At 33.3% G+C, this 23,492-nt stretch overlaps 1 protein-coding gene across 4 annotated transcripts in view; it reads left to right on the top strand.

Annotated features, from left to right (window-relative positions):
• The window catches only part of scn5lab (sodium channel, voltage gated, type V-like, alpha b), a 201,886-nt gene extending 178,762 nt beyond the window's left edge, over positions 1-23,124 (top strand). For 3 of the 4 annotated variants that reach the window (XM_088642958.1, XM_088642956.1, XM_088642959.1), the window contains 8 exons: positions 1,305-1,478; positions 9,532-9,654; positions 13,580-13,855; positions 15,112-15,165; positions 17,169-17,306; positions 18,392-18,496; positions 19,543-19,813; positions 20,697-23,124. In XM_088642958.1, coding sequence (XP_088499084.1) covers positions 1,305-1,478; positions 9,532-9,654; positions 13,580-13,855; positions 15,112-15,165; positions 17,169-17,306; positions 18,392-18,496; positions 19,543-19,813; positions 20,697-21,931 — 2,376 coding nt within the window. In that variant the 3' untranslated portion in view covers positions 21,932-23,124. Of the gene's footprint in view, positions 1-1,304; positions 1,479-9,531; positions 9,655-13,579; positions 13,856-15,111; positions 15,166-17,168; positions 17,311-18,391; positions 18,497-19,542; positions 19,814-20,696 lie in introns of all 4 variants that reach the window. The other variant, XM_088642957.1, reaches the window with a different exon arrangement.
• The last annotated feature ends 368 nt before the right edge of the window (positions 23,125-23,492 follow it).

Below are 23,492 nucleotides of genomic sequence, written 5' to 3'. Positions count from 1 at the left end.
TTCCATTCTGATCAGCTAACAGATTTTAAAACAGAAACTAGAGCTGTCAGGTTTTGTGTTTGTATTTGCACGCAGCAGAGAGGAATCAGGTCAAAAATTGGTCAGGTTTCTTGACTATAATTTTAATTAATACCCCCCCCCCCCCCCCCCAAGGGGCAAACAACAGAGCTTCATCTGCTATCAGCGCCTCATGCAGAGTTTTCCATTATACAACTATGGATTTGCCAAAATACAGTGTCTCTCAGAGCCATATACTGTATAGTATATTATCAGTTTTCTGATATTGAAAGGTTAAGAATAATCTTTTAATGGAAAAATACATTTTACAGAGGGCATTGTAATACTAGATGTTGATTTTATATTAATACTTAGTTTAATACTTTCATTTTATGTTATTGTTTCTGTTAAATAAAAAGTACATTTTATCTACAACATAAGGCAAATCAACTGTACCAGTCTCTTTCAATTTAAGGGCTCGAGGTAATGTTTTTAAACTCTAAGGTTAACTTTACAGGCAAAAACTACAGAATATTTTTGTCTCCTCTTTATTAATGACTTTCATTCATGAACATTAGGGGGGCAAGGATGTCAATGTTAGGGCTGCTCTCTTTAACTTCTTTAACATCGGCCCATGTAACGACTTGGCTGTTTTTGGAATGAGAAGTGTTTGGTCTTCTTTTTCTTTAACACAGTTCTGTATATTTTAAAAATGCTCATCACTAGCCATCTGTGACCTTCCAGGCCGTGACACACAATTAGCCAAGAGCCAGTGGGGTTAGGGCTAGAATTAGCCATCCAGGGCAGGCTTGGATCCCTGTGTGGGAAAACTGACTCTTATTACATCCCTGCTGCCTGTAATCGTGGCTCACAGTAATACCAGAGAAATGACACAAGAACATAAACAATGTTTAATACAAATCATGCCCATGCAGTCCTCTAGGACCTAATTGATCCTCAAAACCCATGCAGATATTTCTTGGAAAAAAAAAAAGATATTGGTTTTAATAGCATGGCTGGGTAATGTGCTACATACTCCCACAACCCTTTGCATAACGAAATGCCTCCTGTTTTGCTTGAAGTGCCCAAAAAACAACTCGCAGTAATTTTTGTGTTTTTGAAGACATTATAATTGGTAATAAAAATGTATTTTGATTTACCGAGCATTTGTTGTATGTACACTGTATGGTCACCAGATTAAACTTTAACAACACTTTAAAGTTTAATACTTTAAAGTGTTATATTCTGAAAACATTTTCGAAACATACTTTTAATAAATCTTTGCACTATTTGTTCTTTTTACACAGGCATTTGAAGATATCAACATTGAAAAAAGGAAAGTCATTAAAGTAATTCTGGAGTATGCTGATAAGGTGTTCACTTACGTCTTTGTTCTTGAAATGCTCCTGAAATGGGTTGCATATGGCTTTAAGAAGTATTTCACCAATTACTGGTGCTGGCTCGATTTTCTAATTGTTGATGTAAGTATTTTTTTCATATTGTTTTTATAAGCTTTTAATGTAATTTTGTTATATATTTACTTAGACATAAAAATAATAGAAAGACAAAAGGCAGTTTGTATTTTGGGTTCTGTATGTGAGTGCTTAGTTAGCCAGTATAGAAAGGATATACAATAAATAACACCAAATAAATGAAAAGATTGAATTTCTTTTTACTTTTGAACTTGAAACTTAAAAAAATATTTTAGTTTGAATAATATGTTGAAAGCGTACATAAGTTACTAAAGGTCTTTCGAGTTTGACACCCACCAATGACAGAAGAGGTAGTAAAGGTTGTTTAGTTCCATGAAAATGACAGCTAAAAAGAATGGTTTGCGTCATGATTTTCAACTTTGAAATTTTACACACGTCGTATCGTTTTCATTTTTTCATCTGACTTTTTCTTCATTTTTGGGAGCAGGAAATGCCAACAGGAAGAAAGTGTAACATTTTCAAAAGCGGCTTATGAATTCTGTCACTGGGCTGGTGTATACCCTGTAACATGATTTCTAAGTATCCATTTACTGTATAACTTTACTTTGTTAAGTGCAAAATTAAGCAAGCAAAAGAAGTAAAACAAAAGCAATACAGCAATCTTATCAGTGTCCACACTATTACCACAGTTTTCATCTTCTAATGAGTTGTAAAGAATTAACAGACATATATTACATTAAAGTTAAGGAGCTTTTTATATTTAAATCCAAAAAGAAAACATGATGACTTAATTACCTACAAGTTTTGAATATATGGTTAGTTTTACGTGTGGTCCTTTATGACAGAATTAAAATTATCAGTGTGATGTGATGGAAGTGCAGATAAAAAGTGTGGATACAATGTGTGGAAAATGGTCGAATATAAGCTCACATATTGGATGGTTTTGAGGTCTACAATGTTTCAGAGTAAAAGCTGTTAATGTTGCAAGCAAAGCAGTGTACTTTGAAAAACTACAGAATTCCAGAATGACGCCGTACAGATACAGGAATATCACGTATAGCTCAAGCATCAGAAAGTCCTACTGTAATAAACACAGAAATAATAGTAACTAATCATAAATTGCTGGGAGACTTTCTTAAAATTAATGGGTAGTTCATATTATTATTATTATTATTATTATTATTATTATTATTATTATTATTATTATTATTATTATTATTATCATTATTATTTGCTTTCCAGATACCGTTATCCAGGGTAACTTACAAAATCAGTATTACATAAAGGATATACAAAAATGAAAAAAATTATATGTGGTTAAGAGTAAGCAGAAATACAAATGAGGTGAAAGAATATTAAAAAAACAATGAGGGAGGCATATGTTAGGTACAATGCCTGTACACAACCTAATTCAACTGAATGTAATGTCTGTTAAAGAGTAAACAACATGTGGGTAAGAAATCATTGATTACAGTAAAAAGGGAATGCCATTGAACAGTGCAGTAAAATTTATGTTTAAAACTATGTTTTGTTTCAAACTTAAGTGTGGATTTCATTTGAATTCTGATTTTTGAGCTTTCCAGACTATGATGCAGAAATGTAAATTATTCATATCCAAAGAATAATTATAGTTGATTGAAGAATCATATAAAGGAATCCCCATACTCAAAACTGGGACCAGACCAGTGTCCCTGGCTTACTGAAAGTCCTGGTTTCTAACCAGAATTTGTCAAACGTTATCAAAGCGCTGTCTAATATTTTGCAAACAAATGCAGCATTGGTTTCAGTTGGTTAGATGTGAAGAATGTGCCTGCAGCAGTAAGGCTACTAAGTCACCTTTTTTATGTCCCTAAAAAGAAAGTGTAAATGTGGAAGTCATCTTGCATGAGCATACATTTTGTGAAATGTCATATTGGACTGATTTGAAGAACTTGACTAGAGTGAGCAATACCTGCTAAAGAAAATGTTGCTCTATAATTTTTATTTGTCAGTGTTGTACTTGAGAAGTCAAATGAAGGAACTATACTGTATATACTGTTTGCACTTTTACCTTCTTTTTCAAAAATATTGTCAATGGTATGGTACCTCTGAAAGGTAAAAAAGTCTATGATGGATGTCATGATATGATAGATATGAAAATCCATCAAAGTTATTTAATTAATTTTCTCTTTTAAAGTTTGCCTGATTGCCATTATTAAGAATAAACTCTTGTCCCTTTTCTCACACAAGCATAGTTAGGATGCAAGTGATGTAAAATTAGAACAGGCTTGATATTTTAGTACTTCTCTGAAATATCAAGTCTGTCATTGACTGTGATTGTAATAACAAAATACAAAGGAACAAGAGATTGGTACTGTAGGTTTAATTCTGCTGCAGGAGCTATTCCTAAGGTTTTATCAACATTGCATCAGCAGTATCTGTATTATATCACTGTTAGACTGCAGGGCAAAAGTCCTTGGGCTTGGATTTCTCACAGGAAGAAGTCCAGTCTAATATCTCGCAAAACAGATGTAAACTTTGGCAGCACCTGAACCTGACCTATACTCTTTTAAGTATCCCAGCCTTTAAGTAGAAATAAGTAGGTGATGATAAAGTGAAATGGTATGCACATCCTACCAGTTTTAGTTTTAAACCATTGATGGAGGCCTGATTTTTTTTGCAATCCAATGAAACTCTTCCTCCTTCTCACACTCAGAACACGTAGCTTCGCTAGCAATTATTCAAATGATATATGAAAGTGTTGCAGCTTAAATGAGAGTAAATGTTTACAAATGTTTAAACTTTGTTTACAAAGTTTACTAAGTACGTATACATTCCTTTAGGTGTAAATATTTACACCTTTATTATTCTAAAATTCTACTTCTTCCAATTGTAAGTTTTGTTTACTCTTTTGTTAAGGAGATTAATTGGGTCTTAAATTTTTCTTTGCTTTGACTAATTTAGTGAGAAAGTGTTGGATCAGGCAAAGAGTGCTATATGAATATTTACTGTATATTGAGGGATGGGATTTTGCTGTTGCTGTGCACTTTTCTTACAATTCTTTGTACCTCAATGAAGTGACATAGCCCAAAAACAGATGCAGGGAAATGTTTCCATGCACAAATCCTCATTTTGCTTCTTTTGATTTCACCCTGCCTTTGACTGTTGCACAGATCTCCACAGACACTGCTTTTGATAGGGTAAGTTCTAGTTAAGTTTACAGAGGTGAGTAGCACACTTCATCAATAAAAGGTTAACAACATCCATATCACAACTGCTTTTTGTGTGTCTAACTTGTAAGTGTCCAATGGAGAGATATAAAAAGCCAATGTCCCATTTTAAAGCATGCATTTAAGAAAATAAATGTGTTGGAAATATTTTCATTTTAAAAATAATGTTTAGATGAAATTATATTTGACTTTGGCTTTTATATCAAACAAAATGTACTGCCCTTTGATCCTTAGGTTATCTATAGAAGATCTGCAAATTTGTATGCTTTTCTTCAAAAAAAGACATCTTCTTTACTTTAATTTGAATCCATAAGCATTCCTTGTTTTGTTTCTAAAGGCAACATTATTTTTAATCTGCCACCATACTCCCTACTGTTAATCTCCACCTAAATTGATTTTTTGAGAAGTTGACAAATTATTGCTTTCACCTGAAAGCCTGATGTGTCATTTAGACTTTTGCAAATGAGGTACAGTAGCAGAGTCCCTGAGGTGAGGAATTAGGATATAGACATTCATTCAGGTTGAAACTAAAAAAAAAAACTATGACACAGCACTAGATAGGAAGTTTAGATGAGTCTTTGAAGCTGATTATATTTTTTAGTCATATGCCAACTCGATTTAAGTAACAGGAGATTGTTCAAAATCTATAAATTATATTATTATATGTCTATATGAATAATAAAATCTCAGTGTAATAATTTCTACCTGGAATGAAGGATGTGACCAATTTCAAGGCAGCCGGTGGGTGATTGCCAGAATTCATAGTACATCTGCAAAACTGTCCAGGTCACTCTGTAATTAGGTAGGATACAAAATATGAGTAGAAGAATCCCCATGCTCAAAACTGGGACCAACTGGCTTACTGGAAGTCCTGGTTCCATTTTAAATGATGGATTTCAGCAACTTAACATTAAATCACAGGGATTCTGGACTAAGAGTTATTTGAATTTAGTAACTGACAGTGTAGAAAATAACTTTCAAAGAAGCTTTATTATTATGGATCTGCTATTGTATAACAAAATGTGAATATATAATTTTATATGTCATATTTGTTTTTTACTGTCTTATACATTGAAAACAATAACTGCAAATTAATATTGTATATCTTTTTTTCTTTGTATATGTTCACATGATACTGAAAAGTATTGATGACATTTTTTCTAACAAGGGATTGTGAGGGATTAAAGATATTTCTGGTACTATTTATAACTGTCTTCTCTAGATATACTGGAAGAAACCCCCTTAACTTTTATAAAGAAATCTGAATAACAACCTGTTATAAGCACAGCTGTTAGCAGGCTGTGCTCTAGATATCATACAACACCTCAACACAACTGTAGAGATGAAACTGGTCAAGTGATTGGATATGACAGATATACAAGGAAGTCAAAATTATTAAATGGGTTTTTCATATCATTCTAAATTGTAATCCTGACATTATATTAAGTAATAGATTTAATATTAATAGCTCTTCAAGATTTTCAATTAGAATAGTTGCTTTGGTAAAATATGTATTTTGATCATTCTAATGGAAAAAATGTTCTTTATAAAACATCACTCTATTTGTATATATACATAGCTATTATGTATATATAGAGGTATATGTACTATATGTATTTGGTTAAACATACATATAGACATATATGTGTATGTTTGTGTTAGTCATTCTTTTCATTTTATCTTTATTGTCTCATAGAACTGACTTCATGTTTTTAATCATGATATTCATAAAAAAGTGATACAACAATGGAAGACCTATGCACTCTTAGTTCGGTATGTGTGCTGAAGTTTCTATTAATGTAGACTGAGATTATCATCACAAAAGAAAAGGTGTCTAAGAGAAAAATAACCATGTATTATGTGAACCAGTGCATTGCTGTAGAATCATGTTCCAAACCAACATGTGAAAGTCACACATGAGATTTCAAGAAAGACACTTCTTAAATATTTGTCTTTTCTGTTTACCCAACTCCTAACTCTACTTATTTTTAAAGCATTACTATTTTAGAATATTATTAAGAGAGATGCATAATATGTTGAATGTAAGAAGAAATGATAATTAAATAATTTGTGGTATAATATACGCAATAGGTAGTCAAAAATTACTATTTGACTGTTTAAGCACTGGACTTATATTCAATGCCTGGGAATACAGGTTTCTCAATAATAATAATAATAATAATAATAATAATAATAATAATAATAATAATTGCTCACACTTATATAGCGCTTTTATGGACACTCCACTCAAAGCGCTTTACAGGTAATGGGGACTCTCCTCCACCACCACCAATGTGCAGCATCCACCTTGCATGAATGGCTTCTTCTATTATATATGATAGCATGCAGTGCTCTTAAGAACTTGTACAACATACTGTATATATATATAGTGCCACTAATGTCTGCTTTCTTATCTACAATATGTTATTGGATTTGCAGAAAAAAACTAAAATGTTATAGTTCTTTACAAATTCTGCCTTTAGTCTAACATTATCCTCAAATACACATTGTTTTTAGTTAACAAATTATACTACAAATTTTTCTTAGATATCAATTGCATGACTGAAAACGTATTTACCCTGAATTAGAAACGTGTCATTCTAGTACAAACATGCAAAGTTGCAAGGAGACTCCAATAAAATACCAGTAAAGCACGATATCCAATATATTCACTACATTTATTATAAAACCAATAACAAAATTATGCAATATGTTTGTTATTACAGGATCTGGACTGTAAAGTTACAGAGCAGTCCATTCATGAACACAAAATAGACCTAATATAATTTCATAGGTTTTTTAAATTTCTTTGCAGATGCATATTTTCATTATCTTTCCCTTCTGGCTTTTAAAAGGAATGACAACAGAAATGTCTTTGGAATTTTTTTTTATTTCTTGTCAGAACATCTTTATGGTGCACAGTATGTGCTTTTGGATGCTGAAATATCTATTATTTTGATTGGATTTGCTATAAAACCTTTCACTTCAACAAACTTCAAGATATGTGCCATCTTCCTACTGTATTTATTGCCCTGCAATCTCTTTATTTTACAGTAGTATTAATATTTATTTTACTATTCAAAATGTCCTTTATCCAGGCAATTAAAACTATAGCAACTTTATACTCAGTATTTATTCAGTATTATTTACGTAAATGCCTACTGTATAAATGGTAAATATGGGCTTTGTGAAACATTTTAAAGATTTTATCAGGTGATTTTAAGAACTAGTGGAGACTAATCAATATGCATTGATGTACAGTTAAAGGAGTAAGTCAAACCGCTTTAGTAAATGTCTTTTTTTTTACTAGTTATTTTACTAATCATAATCAGAGGGTCATTCATAACAAAGTGCCTGCCATTCTTTATGTTATTAGGCTGGATAAGGGGGTTGAAAGCCATTCCTAATTAATTTCTCTTATTTTATTCTAAATATTTTCCTATATAGCTCTTTAGCATTCTTTTTACACTTTTTTTCCAGGAATCTTGTGTTTGGTGCTTTGAATGTGCCTTTTTATTAATACAAACCACTTATTAGATTTAAGAACATGTTTCCCGTCTTGTCAATTAATACTAATGAATATGCTTTGCTGAGATATATATTTTTCTCTCAACAGTTATTTCTACCTAACCTTAAACAACATAATCTCTGTAATGTCCTGAATGTGAGAATTTCTAAATGTCTAAACACCTACAGCACAGTGTGGATAGAGGATATTTTGCTTTGGCCATTACACTAATTTGAAAAAGAGGATATTGGTGCAAATTGTGAAATTTTTCTTTTACCTTTCATTAGTTTTGAGCACGTCCCATAATCCTCAGATACTATCAGTTCCTTCGCCAGTTATAAATGAATCATGGGTTAAGTTATATAAATCTTGTGCTTCAGGTTGCGATCTGAATTAACAAATGTTCAAAGATGAAAGTCTAATTTAACATTTAAAGAGATAAGGGTTGATATGACAATGTTATCACAACTACATTTCCTTCACTGAGCTAGTGCAATTGGAAGACCTACATATCCTGTGGTAGACTCAGAATAATATAAAATTTGATTTAATTTACACAGATATCTGTCCTTGGCCTCATGGTTACTGTTGTCAGTTATGACCAAATTGGCACCATGAAAGTTCTCCGGACCCTCAGGGCCCTGCGCCCTCTGCGAGCACTGTCCAGATTTGCAGGCATGAGGGTAAGGAGATCTTTGACCACAATCTGATAGATCCTTGTGAGCATTGCACTTGTTTTTAACATTCTCAAAGTTTCACAGGCCCATTAACATCGATTGACGGGAGATATATACTCTTTACAGTACGTAGTAAAAGTTGATTAAATTCCTTTTCTAGGTCGGCTTAAGACTTTCATGAAGAGATCCCAGGAAATGCACGTGCTGTAGTTAAAAATCTTGAAAATATGGGTCGCTTGCTTTTGTTTTCTTTTTTTAGCCTGTGCTTTCCTCCGAAGGACATCAAAGGGCAGATTCCGAGATCCAGATCCTGTTTCTCTCTTTATGAAACAGCATCAGCATAATTTCTTTTTTCCCCTTCACTTTCATTTTGTTCGAGTTCAAAGTGCTGAGAGGTGCCTGCTGTAAAAAAAAACATCAGGGTGTAAAGCAAACAGGAAAACAAACCTTGTTTTCTTTCTATAGATAATTAGATCCATTATATAGTTTTTTCTTTCCAAGACAAAACAACAGTATTGTTTTATTTTGTTTTACCCTTCCATTTACTATTTCACACAGCATCCAGATGGATTAATGACTACGAATGGTTGTCTTTCAGCAAGACATCATGCCAGAACTTTTATCCTACAACAGGTGCTATGGACCCGTAACAAAGGTTCTGGAGCTCTCCTAACAGATTGGGTTCTTGCATTTATGTCTCCATATAGGTATCTTTAATAAGCCTTATAGCTAACACGCTGGGGTACTCGGACTTTGCTGCCATCAAATCACTAAGGACCCTGAGAGCTCTCAGACCATTAAGAGCCTTGTCCAGATTTGAAGGCATGCGGGTAAGAGTTTCATCCTCTCTCTTTCTCTTCTCTCTCTCGAAAACAAGCTTTTTTCAGTAAACAAAAATGATCTGAAATGCCATGTGCTGCGTTCATTTAACATTTCTTAGAGGTGCCCAGGTTTGTTGGGCACTTTTCCTATGCTATGCCTACAGCATGCTTTGCCAGAAAACAAAATGAAGAGAAATGGCAGAAGGCTTTTTAAAGTTTAAAGCATTTTTAGTAATGTCTAGCAATCACAAGAAAATTAAAGTAATGTTTCACACCAAACTTATAAAATATATGACAGAAAAGAACCAGCTGTTTTGGCATACCACCTACTTCCAAAATGCATTATTTCTTTTCCTCTTTACTGCTTTACAATTCTTTGGATTCACATTTGGGCCAGGGTCTTACATATCAGAATATGACCTCTCAGTCCTTAACTGATACAATGGTTAACATTTTGTTCTCTCAAGTACAGATTTGACCCACGCATCATAATAAATAGAACAGCCAAGCATAAGAAAGTACTGAATTCAAGAGCATTGGCTACACTTTCCAGATATTGCTACCTACAGTAAACTACTAGTTCCCTTTTACACTTTATACAAAAATATAACATATTAGTGTTAAAGTTTCCTGCTGCTGTATTCCCATTGTATTACAGTGCCTAATGGTATTATTAAGTATGCCATTCCTTAATATCTCACACACCTTACATCCCAATTGAACTCTCTTCTTTGAATATGACTAATGTGATAAGCATGCAGGTTAATTTATTATGACCGAAGCTTAACTAGTATCAGGACATTAAAAATATTAAAACTAAGTTATGTCCATCTAGTCTAACCCAGGCTGAAACTATGTATTGTTTAATGTAGTACATTACAATGAGCTCATAAGACTGTACAATTTGCCAATGCAGATTGTACAATTTGCCATGTGTTGTCATTTGTATTTTGAGGTGTTGAATTTCTTAAGTATTACTAATTCTTGTTATCAGTATTATTTATTCTAAATCCACAGAACACTATCCAAGTATGATAAAGAAACATTATTTTTGCAGCACTAATGTCCTTTTTTGTTGGTGAAAACTAATGCATACCAATGTGGGAAAAAATCTCACTGACAGTATTATATATTTAATTTCTACATTCAAGGCTCCAAAGTATCATAATACTGTACCAGTTCTACTGCAGTGGAGTTCATATCTGGGAAGAGCAGAATGATTAAATGTGCATCTGAAATTTCAGTCCACTCAGCTTCCAATCTGTTCCAATCTGTTTGCATTTTTTTAATCTTTCAATACTTAAGCAGCATTTTTGTTATTGGCATAACGATTATTTTGTAACAGGCATGAATACTAAGAAGCAGTAGAAACACAACAACCCGCTTGTTCTATTTTTAATGCCTTTCAGTGTACATAAAATTTCATAAGTGATATTTTTCAGACCTAACATTTATTCACTAACACCCTCATGTTCTTGTGTTAAATATTAACTCTTCTGCATAAGCATTTTGGTGGTTTGTTTCAGAAGTTCTTCATGAAATATCTGGGCTGTAACATTTTGTGAATGTTAAAATGTAATATACAGTTTAAGCCTTTTTGTTGTTTTGTATAGAAATTTTATCGTTGTGTTTTTCATATTTAAACTGACATGCCATTTGTGATTTGAATTTCCACATTTTTTAACCCATGGATTGACACACAAAGTATAAAGTCTTGGAAAAGGCCAGATCATGTTATAGCAGTGTTTAAATTAAATGCTGTATTCACATCTGTATTTCATGCAGTCTTAAGAAACACCTGATTTCAAATTGTTAAATAGAAATTGTCAATATTCCGCAATACAGTATAGCCTTGCACTTCACAGTATGCCTTTTAAATGGTGTACTACAAATTAAATATTACATTGTATCAAATGACAACCTGTCCTTCATGATTGAAAAGGTTTCAAAGACAAGGAAATATTGCTTCATTATCCCACTCAAAGCAATAAAAGTAATACAAAATATCCTACATATTTTTTGGGGTTAGTATCTCTCTATTTTTTGGAAGAGAACTATGTTACAACCCCTTACTGCTCCTATTCTGGCACTATCTCGGCCTTGGGTGACTATTGTTAGTCCACAAGTGCCTCAGATCAGCAGACTGCTCCAATTAGTAATTGTTTCAGTTAGATAATAATGTGCAAGGCTGGTTTGAAAACCTGAATTATGTTCTCATCTGGCACTGAAATTTTCATTAACTGTGAAGCATGAAATATCCTTTTTAGGGAAGACTTTAAAAATCAGATTGCATTCATTTAATACATCATTCTACTGGCTACATTCTTTCCTGCTCAGATTTCCTTCGCCAGTGAGAATTAAATTAGACTGTTTCAATGACCCAAGTTCATCTTTAGGAGTACGTCTAGGACAGGACTATTAATTTCACTACATTGTATTCTGCAGACAAAGAACAGAAGCCTAGACTCTTAACTGCTTCATTCCCTGCCTGGACCAGTATATTCTTTACACTTACACTTTCTTATCAGAATCTGAAAGCATAGGACTTTCTGTGACAGTGTTATCTAACCTTTGTCCTGGAAAGTCTTAGAAAAATCTGGGGTTTGTTTTGGACAAGTCTAATGAAATAATGTATTTACTTTTTGCGATATATTGATCAATTTTGCATTTATTCCAGGTATTTATCTTTAATGATTTGGAGAATTCTATTAAATGAATTAAGTTGTCTTTAAAGGAACTGGATTGCCAATCTGCTATAGAACATTCACCTACAGTTTAGCAAAGTAAATAATAAAGTGAGGAATGGTGCCAGAGATTGCCTTAATCTGTGCAATGTCTAATTCTTACATTGAATTATTTTTTCTGTGACATTTATATTTAAGACTGACCAGCTTTAATTAATACTCAGTTTTAATTTTTACAAATTATGTAATATTTATTGTTTCAATGTGTAAATCTGGTTTACTTCTTATAGAAAATTACAACAGTATTTTTTTTAATTACTGTTGTTCAAAAATAAATGATCTTGGTTATTAGGCTGCACGTGTTTGATGTAAGAAGTATACACAGGAATATAATTAAAGAAAATCTAGTAATACCGAGTGCTGTATTGGTAGAAAATGCATTTAATCCTAAGAACATAAGAAATGTTACAAATAAAAGGAGGCTCATAAGCCCATATAGCTTGTTCCATAGTCAATAGTTAATTGATCAGAGAATCTCATCATTCTCAAAATAAATGTCAGAGTATTGCCTTAGACAACATGGCTGTGTAGATCAGGTGGGTAGCTGCGTCAGCATGCGTAGGCTGCAAAGGAACAAGTAATAGGTTTATTCCATGCTGAAAAAAAGAAGAAAGAGAACACAACTAGATTTCTACTTACTAGATTCCTCCCTCCCAACCTTTGTTCTCCCGCTACTTTACCTTTGCCTACTGCCCTGTCTCTCTCACACCTGAAGAAGGCTCCACGGCCAAAACGTTGTGTTCTCTTTCTTCTTTTTTTCAGCATGGAATAAACCTATTACTTGTTCCATGGCTGTGTAGATTTTGCCATACTCCCGTATTCCCCCATATAGGAACAGATAAAATGGAGGGAGTGTAGTAATGCAATCTACACATCAGCATCAAATCCCTGCCCTAGAAAATGTTATTAAAGCTGGTCAGTCACTTTGTATACACATATTTAAGTAACTGGATCTGTTATACGTGAGTGCTTATATAAAAATATAAATAGCTAAACAGCAATTGATAAAATAAATTTTCTCCATGTTTAAGACAGTCTGGTCAAATAAAACGTTACCTAAAATAACAATATAACAATATCTCCTAACTACCACTGGGAAGATATTCTTATGAGCAGCAGTGTGTGTTTTGGCAGTGGCGAGTAATGTTCAGAGTCTGACATGTTACTGTTGGTTTCTTTCCTCCTCACAGGTTGTTGTAAATGCCTTGATTGGGGCCATCCCCTCCATCATGAATGTGCTACTGGTCTGTCTGATCTTCTGGTTGATTTTTAGTATAATGGGGGTGAACCTCTTTGCAGGGAAGTTTGGAAAATGTGTCAGCAAAGCAGGTTACCAGTACAATGCCTCCCACATAAACAACAGAAGTGAATGCCTAGCAATGAACAACATGACACTGTACTACTGGACCAAAGTGAAAGTAAACTTTGATAATGTCGGAGCTGGATATCTTGCCCTTTTACAAGTTGTGAGTTTTTCATCTTGTTTTAAATTGTCATTGAAATCTTTAGCTTAAGTATTTTTTTAATTAATGATGAATTCCACTTAATTTTATTTTTAGCAGAATAGTTGGCAAAAAAAAAACTTTCTAAGCCCATTCTTCTACTTAGTTAGTTGGTAGTGTATCCTAGCAACAAGTCACTTAGGTCTGTTCCATCACCTTTCCTCTGACATCACTCAATATAAGCCTTTCATTTGCATCTAGAAATAGTCAGTCACTAGTTACACACAAAAGCCTACAATTACTGGTTACCAAGGAAAAGGCTAGCTGCAGTCATTTCTTCTGATGGTCCATAGACCTTGAAGTTAACTACCTCTTCCATTCCCTTTTTTGTGTTCCAAAAATAGTTTTAAAAGAGGGAGATGTGTTTGCCATTTTAGCACCTTTTATTTGTAAAAGGTAGTTTCCATGTACAAATTAATCTGTTATCTAATTCTTAGACACAAAATGTAATCTTTGTGAACTGTATTAGAGATCGTTAACTATAGAAATAGTTATACTCATATAAAATTAACATTTTTATTTTCTTTGCCTATATTAGACTATAGACCATTTCACCCCCTGAAACAAAAGTCAGTTGTGTACAGTAGGTATATGTATGAAGTATTGTATTAAACTAAGCTTATATTGAAAGCATTGAATCATTAAATAAGCTTAAAGTTTATGTTTAAGTTCCTCAGTAATATAAAACAATTTGTACACCTAAAAAATACTAACATAATAAATAAAATGTAATGGAAACCATCTGTGTTTTCTTAGTAAATCCAAATTTAGTTTTCCTAACGTAATTCTTTTCATGGTACTGTGAACCAGCAGATGCCCCAGAATCAGTTGCATTTCTGTATTTCACATTTCTAATCAAATAGAAAATATTTACAAAAAAACAAAGAAAACATTGCTTTATTGTCTTCTTAAACCGCAAAATTCTCAGTCTGAGTAACTAATGATGTTGGAACAAGCATTTAAATTTGATGCGTTGAGTTGGGTTTAAGTTTGTGATAAGAGCTGGGGAGTTGGGTTAGGACTGCTGAAATATGCAAGTTGGATTACTGATAATTAACACTCATGTTTGAATGTGTGTCTTTTGCAATGTAATAAATAGAAGCTGAATGAAAGTTAGAAACAAACCTTTTTAATAAAGTAAAAGATATTAAAAATAAAGGAGAAGATATTTTGAAGGATAGAACAATCAATAAACGTTATATTTTTTGCTCCCATTTAAGGCAACTTTCAAAGGCTGGATGGAAATAATGTATGCTGCAGTGGATTCACGTGGGGTACGTACAGTAAAACACTTCTCCATTACATTTTGTTTTTCCTTTAGGGAGTCAATTGTGAAAAGTTAAACAGGGAAGAGTCAACATTTTCAGATTGATACAGACACTGTTTTCACTCTGTAACAGCCTACTGAACTGAGTCCTCTGCCTCTTATAATGATATTGATGCTTAGCTAAAATAGTTTGGTATTTTTCATGGTCATTGCTTGGGCAAAACATGGCAATTTCTTTTTATTTTATTCTCTAAAATATTTGTATTAAACTTTATGAACATTGAGTGTTTGAAAAAAACATAATTAGCATTCACAACATTATTGGAAATCCAATCCTTTTACATACTATATTAACTACAAACACTATTTAACAAGGTTGTCCAAACAGTGTCAGCTTCAGGTTCAACAAACAACAGTTGAAAATAAAACTTTTATTTGTTTATTAAATATAATGGTAATAGAAATGTGTTAGTTTGTTGTCGATGGTTCAGTTTACATATGGGGCAATGCTCATGTGATTATACACAAGCATGTTCTGAAGAAAAGCTCAAGAGAATCAGGTCTTTGGTGAAGAAAGGCAAATGAGAGCAAAAGATAAAGATAAAGCAAATCCTTATTTAGAATACTGAAAAACATGGATAACACATGGCTGCTTTCACTCAAAAGCCCACATTTCACTACAAAATATTTATTTTAGTATCTGTAGTCTTGCCTCTCTGCTGATCTCCAATCATTGGCTTTAAGGTTTCATTGTATACATTCTTGTGGTAGGCCAAGCCATGAAGGACTCAATTACAGCTAACCTGCCAAAAGAAGCCATTAAAGGCCTAAGTTATTGTAAATAGACACACTGGGTGGTTATTAGTTAATTCATTAGATAAATTGCACATTCCCATCTTGGGTTAATTAAGGTGTTTGCATTTTTTCTGAGATTCTCTACAATAATGTCTCCTTTGCTGTTCTTCTTATGTCCCAGTTTTTAGACCATTTGAGCTCTTAGGTTGATAGTCATGACACACACCTATATATTACCTAAAATTGACTTGGGAAAACAAGTCATGTTTGCCACAGTTAACTAACAGTCAGGCAAGGGGAATTTGTTCCACAGTTGTATTTATTATAACTGTGGTTTAAAACATTTCATTTAAACCAAATTTTCGAAGCACAGATTGCCCTGCTGTTTCTCTATATAAATGTTCTCTATATGGGGAACTCGGTCCTTCCAGTTTTATGTGAAGAAATAAAGCCTCGAAAACTCTGTATAGTTAAATTGCTAAACAAACCTTAACCTTTACTTACATGTGGGTAACCTGGAGCAAAATAGTGGAAACGTGAACAGATGTAGGTCCGTTTATATTTGTTTCAAGTAACATGTCTTGAGTAAAATTGCAACGTACATGGAAATTCCCCCAGTAAAAATCTGAAAACATAAGCAATTCCATTTGAATTAAAATTATTTTTATTTTATGAAATCCAAAAGTCGCCTAACTTTCTTAAGAGCAATATGTTGATTCAGATTTTATTATTTATAGACAGATTTGTAGATTTACATTATATATATATGAAAGAATAATATATAGTGATATAAAATATATCAAATAAAATTATTTTTATTTTTTGCATAATTAATTACACATTTAATGTAATATATAAAGTAATGTATTAGATTACTTTATATAGTATTAGTAATAAAGTCATGTATTAGAACTGCAATGATTTTTCATTGCAGAAGTTCAGTATGTTTTGCACAGGCTCACATATTACAAATTTAGCAGTTTTAAGTGTGTTCAAAATTAAAGCAGGCTTTGGGTCGGTGTCAGTTTATTATTTATAATATTTCATTGTGCACCCCCTGGTATATGAAACATCAACATAGTCAGAAACTTTAAACTTCAGTCACTTGCATATTTCGACCCAGCTACATACAAGGGATGTTGGTCAGCTGTTGTGGAGTTAATAGAAAGGATATATCCAAAGCACAAAAGTTTTTTTTTTCTTTTTACTTAACAGCTAGAAGAGCAACCTATTAAAGAAAGCAACCTGTACATGTACCTCTACTTTGTCATCTTCATCATCTTTGGATCATTTTTCACGTTGAATCTCTTCATTGGTGTCATAATAGACAACTTCAACCAGCAAAAAAGGAAGATAAGTATCTGATATTATCATGACAAACACTTGCCAATAAACATGCCTACATGTCCAGAAATTTGGATTTTTGAATTAATTGAGCACAATGAGTATTCTGTACTTTTTTTTTGATTACTTCTCTTTTATCTTCGGGATGTATCATTTTGACATTATTGCTGATATCTTTCCCCAACAATAGCATATGAGGTATTTTTATGTCTAATACGCTAGGTACTTTCATGAGGATTCATTAGAGGTAATAGAAGATATTGCGAAGGCATTGTGTCCATGGATTCTGTTCAGGATTTAAAAGGTTTAGACTCTTCAGCCTGACAGCGTAAGACCCAGAACATACTGTATCTAGTTACTCTTCTCTGGACTGATACCAGGCAGAAATACAGCGTCATACTGTGATGAGCAAACTTGTACAAAATGATCAAACTAATTATACTAATACACAGTAAATTATACAATTAACACAACATCAATTTAAATTCTACAATTTTAACTACAGTATATAGTCAAACATTTTGTTTGCTATTTTATTGCTTCCCCACAGTGTCTAGAAGGAGTAAATGATGATTCAAGATAAACACCTTTCTCTTCATCTCTTCTATTTCAGTATTTCCGAACTTGTCTAGTTTACTGACTATATCACAGTCTAGATCATTGATATAAATTAAGAATAGCAGTTATACTAGTACGGATTCCATTAGTGTATCCTTTTATTACATCAGCCCCAATTTGCTGATCCACCCCTTATCTGTACACTCTGTTTTCCATTTATTAAACAGTTCTAAATCCAAATATGTACATTTCTCTGTATGACTATAGTATACAATCTAAGATCTAATATTCTGAAGGAATTAATCAAAAATAAATATATTGTATCATATGTCCTATGTATTCCTTATCATTGTTGCATGTAACTGCAACAACTCTAACTCAAAATCATCTATTTTATTTCTAATAATTATATCCATAACTTTGATGTAATGAAAGTGAGAATCCCGATAATTCTTTTATCAAAATTAATATGTAATTCTAAATGTAAAAAAGAAGTGCCGAAAGCAAAAAATAATGGTAAGGATTAATTTCTGTACTTAGGGGGACAAGACATCTTTATGACAGAAGAACAGAAGAAATACTATAATGCAATGAAAAAACTTGGATCCAAAAAACCTCAGAAGCCAATTCCAAGGCCACTGGTAAGTAATTAAGTTTCTTTTAAGTTCTTTTCATTAGTCTTGGATGTCTTTAAAGTGACGCAACATGTAACTGTCATTGAATCCTTTAAGGGTGTTTATACTAGGAATTATATACACTATATATTATTTGATAATAAGATGAAATAGTTTGCATTTCATTCAAGACGCAACCCTGCATTTAATTATTTTCATGGCAGTGCTCAACAGTGGCTGAACAAGTAAAGGTACTTGCTTCAAGCACAGGATGAAGTCTGTTGACATCATAGGTTTATGCCCGGGTCATATCACTAGCTAGACATTCTGCAAGTAGTGGCAAACAAGCAGTTCACATCTGAGGGTAGGGTTGTGATTAGCTGGCCAAGGCTCCCTCAGAAGTGACTCCTGCTACTTCCCTTCGACTTACAGAGATTTTAGTGTGGCCCCTGTTGCCTCTAGGCCTCCTCTGTGTTGCCATGGAGCTTGCCACATGTCAAATACTGTGCTGGGTATGTGCGTAGGATGGGCATGACTCCCCTTCCAATTAGATGCCTATAAAAATAAAGAAACAAAAATGTATTACTGTATTATTTCCTTCCAGTTGTTCTATATTCTTTATTCTGTATTATTTTAATAAACTTTGATTGTCTGATTTTTGCCGATGTTAACTGAAAATATCTTTACAGAGAAAAAAGCTAATATCAAATATATATATAAAATAAAATAAATAAATTAGCTTTTCCAGCAGTATAGCCTTATCATATACTCTACGATGCAATCGAGTTGAGAAAAACTGTTTTAAAAGTATTAGCTCTAGAGTTTTCAATTGCAGAATCTTTAATTATCTGTCCCATGAGAAACAAAACTGTCATAGCATGGTAAAAAATTGCCGGGTTTTCAGACTACTAATATTTGATATTGATCACATCACATAGAATGGAAAGCAGTAAAACATTAAAACTTTCAACAACTGGAACCATGTGTTAATCTAAACCCAAATAAATGGATCCCAACTGAAATTGTTCAGATAATCAGAGCATTGATTTACTTTTTTATTCCCTCTCATACAGAACCCATTTCAAGGATTTTTTTTTGACGTTGTGTCCAAACAAGCCTTTGATATCATCATCATGATTTTGATCTGCTTGAACATGGTAACTATGATGGTGGAGACAGACGACCAGTCCAAGCGCATGGAGGACATCCTCAATAAGATCAATCTGGCATTCATTGTTATCTTCACTGGGGAGTGCTGCATTAAAATCATGGCACTTCGCTGCTACTTCTTCACTGTTGGGTGGAATATCTTTGACTTTGTAGTGGTCATCCTTTCAATTGTGGGTATGTACAACTTGGAGTCTTGAGAAGTGGAGCCCTTGCTCAATCTTGTATACAACTTTCTGGTAAATCGATAGTAAGATAAGCTGTAACATATGAATAAAAGTGTAAACAAATAAGCACTCTAAGTATTTAAGAATGCTCTAAGAGGCAAACTACAAAAAAACAAGATTACCGTTTCCTGTTAGGTGCCTCATACTATTCATACTGCTTGACCACACAAGTTATCCCTTCATACAATTTTTTAATTTTCCATATTTCCCTTCATCAGATGTTTTCTATGTGTGCATATTTGCAAATTACATTGATATACAATTGTACATATAATAACATGACTTATAATACATTATAATATAGTTATTATGATGGTAACGTCTCCAGATAAAGCTTGTTTTTTTTTTTTCCAATTCAAATGATACTGATATATGATAAAACTGTCTTTTCAAAACTTAGTATTTGAAAAATGTCAGTCTATATTATGAGAAAATCTCCACACTGGAAACATACCCCAAACTGAAGCTTTTATATAGAAAGGACAGGACACCTCTATCAGCATTCTACTAAAATATGGGGAAATTAGATTAATATTAATCATTTGTGAACATTTGATTGATTATTTTTAATTGAAAAAATTCATATTGCAGATGACTACTCCTAGTCAGCTGTAGACCAAATTGAAGAAAGGAAGTCAGAATAGCCTTGACTAATGCCTCCTCTCTAGAATTAAAAATGAGAGAGGGGATAAATTCCAGTTTAGAATTGACTCTCCTCAGATTACAGCCTTGAAAATTAACAACCCTCACAAGAAAAAAGAGTATAGATATATATACTGTAGGTACCGCTACAGAAAAGTCTTTTTATAATTGACTTGTACTTTTTTTTCCAGGAATTGTTCTTGCTGACATAATAGAAAAATACTTTGTGTCGCCAACATTGTTCCGTGTCATCAGACTTGCACGCATCGGGCGTGTCCTTCGACTTATACGTGGAGCCAAAGGAATTCGAACTCTACTTTTTGCCTTAATGATGTCTCTTCCTGCATTATTCAACATTGGTCTTTTACTTTTTCTTGTGATGTTCATCTATGCCATCTTTGGTATGGCGAATTTTGCCTATGTGAAAAAACAGGGTGGAATTGATGACATGTTTAATTTTGAAACATTTGGTAACAGCATGATTTGTCTTTTCCAAATCACAACCTCAGCTGGCTGGGACAGTCTGCTCAGTCCCATTTTGAACAATTCCCCTGAGGAGTGTGATGCAAATAAAACCCACACTGGCACTAATGCAAAGGGAGACTGTGGGAACCCATCAGTGGGCATCACTTTTTTTGTCAGTTATATCATTATATCATTTCTTATTGTTGTGAACATGTACATAGCCATAATTCTGGAAAACTTCAGTGTAGCTACTGAGGAAAGCACAGAGCCTTTGAGTGAGGATGACTTTGAGATGTTCTATGAGGTCTGGGAAAAGTTTGATCCTGAGGCAACACAGTTTATTGAGTACGCCAAGCTCTCCGACTTTGCAGACTCTTTGGAGGAGCCACTGCGCATTGCAAAGCCCAATAAAATCAAACTCATCTCTATGGACTTGCCTATGGTTAGTGGGGACAAAATCCACTGTCTGGATATTTTGTTTGCTTTCACCAAAAGGGTTTTAGGGGAGTCAGGAGAAATGGATGCTTTGAAGCAACAAATGGAGGAGAAATTCATGATGGCCAACCCTTCCAAAATATCCTACGAACCCATTACGACTACCCTCAGACGTAAGCAAGAGGAGGTGTCTGCTGTCATAATTCAGAGAGCCTACAGGCGTCACCTTCTCCGAAGGTCAATGAGGCAAGCTTCCTTTCTGTATCGTCACATAAACAGTGATGGGAACATTGATGTGGAAGACCCTCCTGAGAAGGAAGGTCTTATAGCATCCATGATTAAGGAAAACTACGGACACGAGACAGAAATGACGGAAACGTTATCCTCAACCTCTTCCCCACCATCTTACGACAGTGTAACCAGAGCTACTAGTGACATTTTCCAAGTTGTGATAAGTGACCCAAGGAACACTGATCAAAGTGAACCCTTCATACATCCTGACAGAGACAGGGAGTCATTTCTGTAACACTGGTTATGAAATGCTTTAAATCTTGTTTACCGAATGTAACATAACTAAAACAACACTGATTCAATCTAGTTGTACACTTTTTAGCTGCAAAACAAAAAAGGCAGGGCTAATAGGATGATCTATTTTTTTCTTGTCCACTTTGGTGGAATACACAAAGGGACTGTGTAACTTACACAAAATCCCTTTGACCCTGCTTAATCAACTGTGCTTAATATTTATATGCATGAATGACCTCTGCAGGGTCCCAACAATTATATCACTGATGTAATAATCATTTATTAGATTGAAAAAATACAATTTATCAATATTTACGAACAATGCTTGACTGTATGCATTCATTAAAGGTCTTACTTATAATGGTGTGATTCCTTATGATAGCTTATAAAACAAAACTAACTACAACTACAGTAGTAAAATGCAACACATTATTTACACATTATAGTTCTTTTCATAGGTACAATAATCATTGTATTTGATATTTTTCTACTTGTGACAATAGCTGTCTCTTTTTCAATGGGAACGACTAGCTACACTGTTTAAAATGAATGGTTCTATCTGTAAAATTCTAAAATGACAGGTTGTATCATTTAAAATGTAGTTTTAGCTATCTTTTGGCATTATTGCACTTCTGAGTTTGCATGTATTTTTATGGGGTTGGTGCAGGAATAGAAAACAATTCAGAGGGAAGGTTACTTTTGTGCTTGTCAACACAGTATCTGACATCTGCGCTTGACAATCATACTGTACATAATCAGAAACAGGTCTAGTAATGTTTTCATTAAATGGTTAGAAAGACCGGAAATTTCTGAAAGCATAGGCACAAAGCAAAAATCCATTGGCTTCCCCTGTTGGATTAACGGCAAGTATTAAAACATATATCAGGAAGACTTTTTATGCTTTCAGAAATAATCATCCTTTATGTAAAATAATATCTCTCTGAAAAGCAAATTTTGGTTACAGATCTAATGCAGTTGCAATTGGAAGCTAATTAACTTCTCATTAACTAATTAACTAATTAACTTTTCAGGGTAAAAGAAAGCAAAATAAATGTGCTGTCAAAGCACATGACCTGCATGAAACACTATTCTTATTTTCTATAGTGCTATTTTTTCATTACAATTGACCAAATGACTTTTAAATTCTAAATAATGGAGCGATGAACACGAAAAGATTTAAGCAAAAAAAAAGAAGTAGCTGTAATTATGAATGTTTACTGAAGGGCTTTGTAAAGTAGCAATAGCTCCATGTGTGCCTGATTGTATGAGTTCTGTATGAACATAGTTCTGTTAATTTGATTCTTTTGAAGTCGTTCAACTTTTGCTAGTTTTTCTCTTAGAGTAAAAACACCTGAGACTACACTATAGTGTTAAATTTAAATTGCAGCACACTTTATGATTTTGGGACTTGTAAGTGAATTAATTATATAAATAATATACCTTCCTGTATTGACTTGCAATTCTCTGTTTTAAAACCACCCCTCAGAGTCATTTTAGACCTAATTTACTAACAGTTACACTAAGCTGGTAAATTAAATTAAATTTACAGAAATAGAAAAATT

This window comes from Lepisosteus platostomus, chromosome 8 (assembly GCF_059453375.1).
Source record: "Lepisosteus platostomus isolate fLepPlt1 chromosome 8, fLepPlt1.hap1, whole genome shotgun sequence".
NCBI classification, from domain to species: domain Eukaryota; kingdom Metazoa; phylum Chordata; class Actinopteri; order Semionotiformes; family Lepisosteidae; genus Lepisosteus; species Lepisosteus platostomus.
The sequence above is the reverse complement of the archived record's forward strand: the minus strand, read 5'-3'. Positions and strand labels throughout refer to the sequence as shown.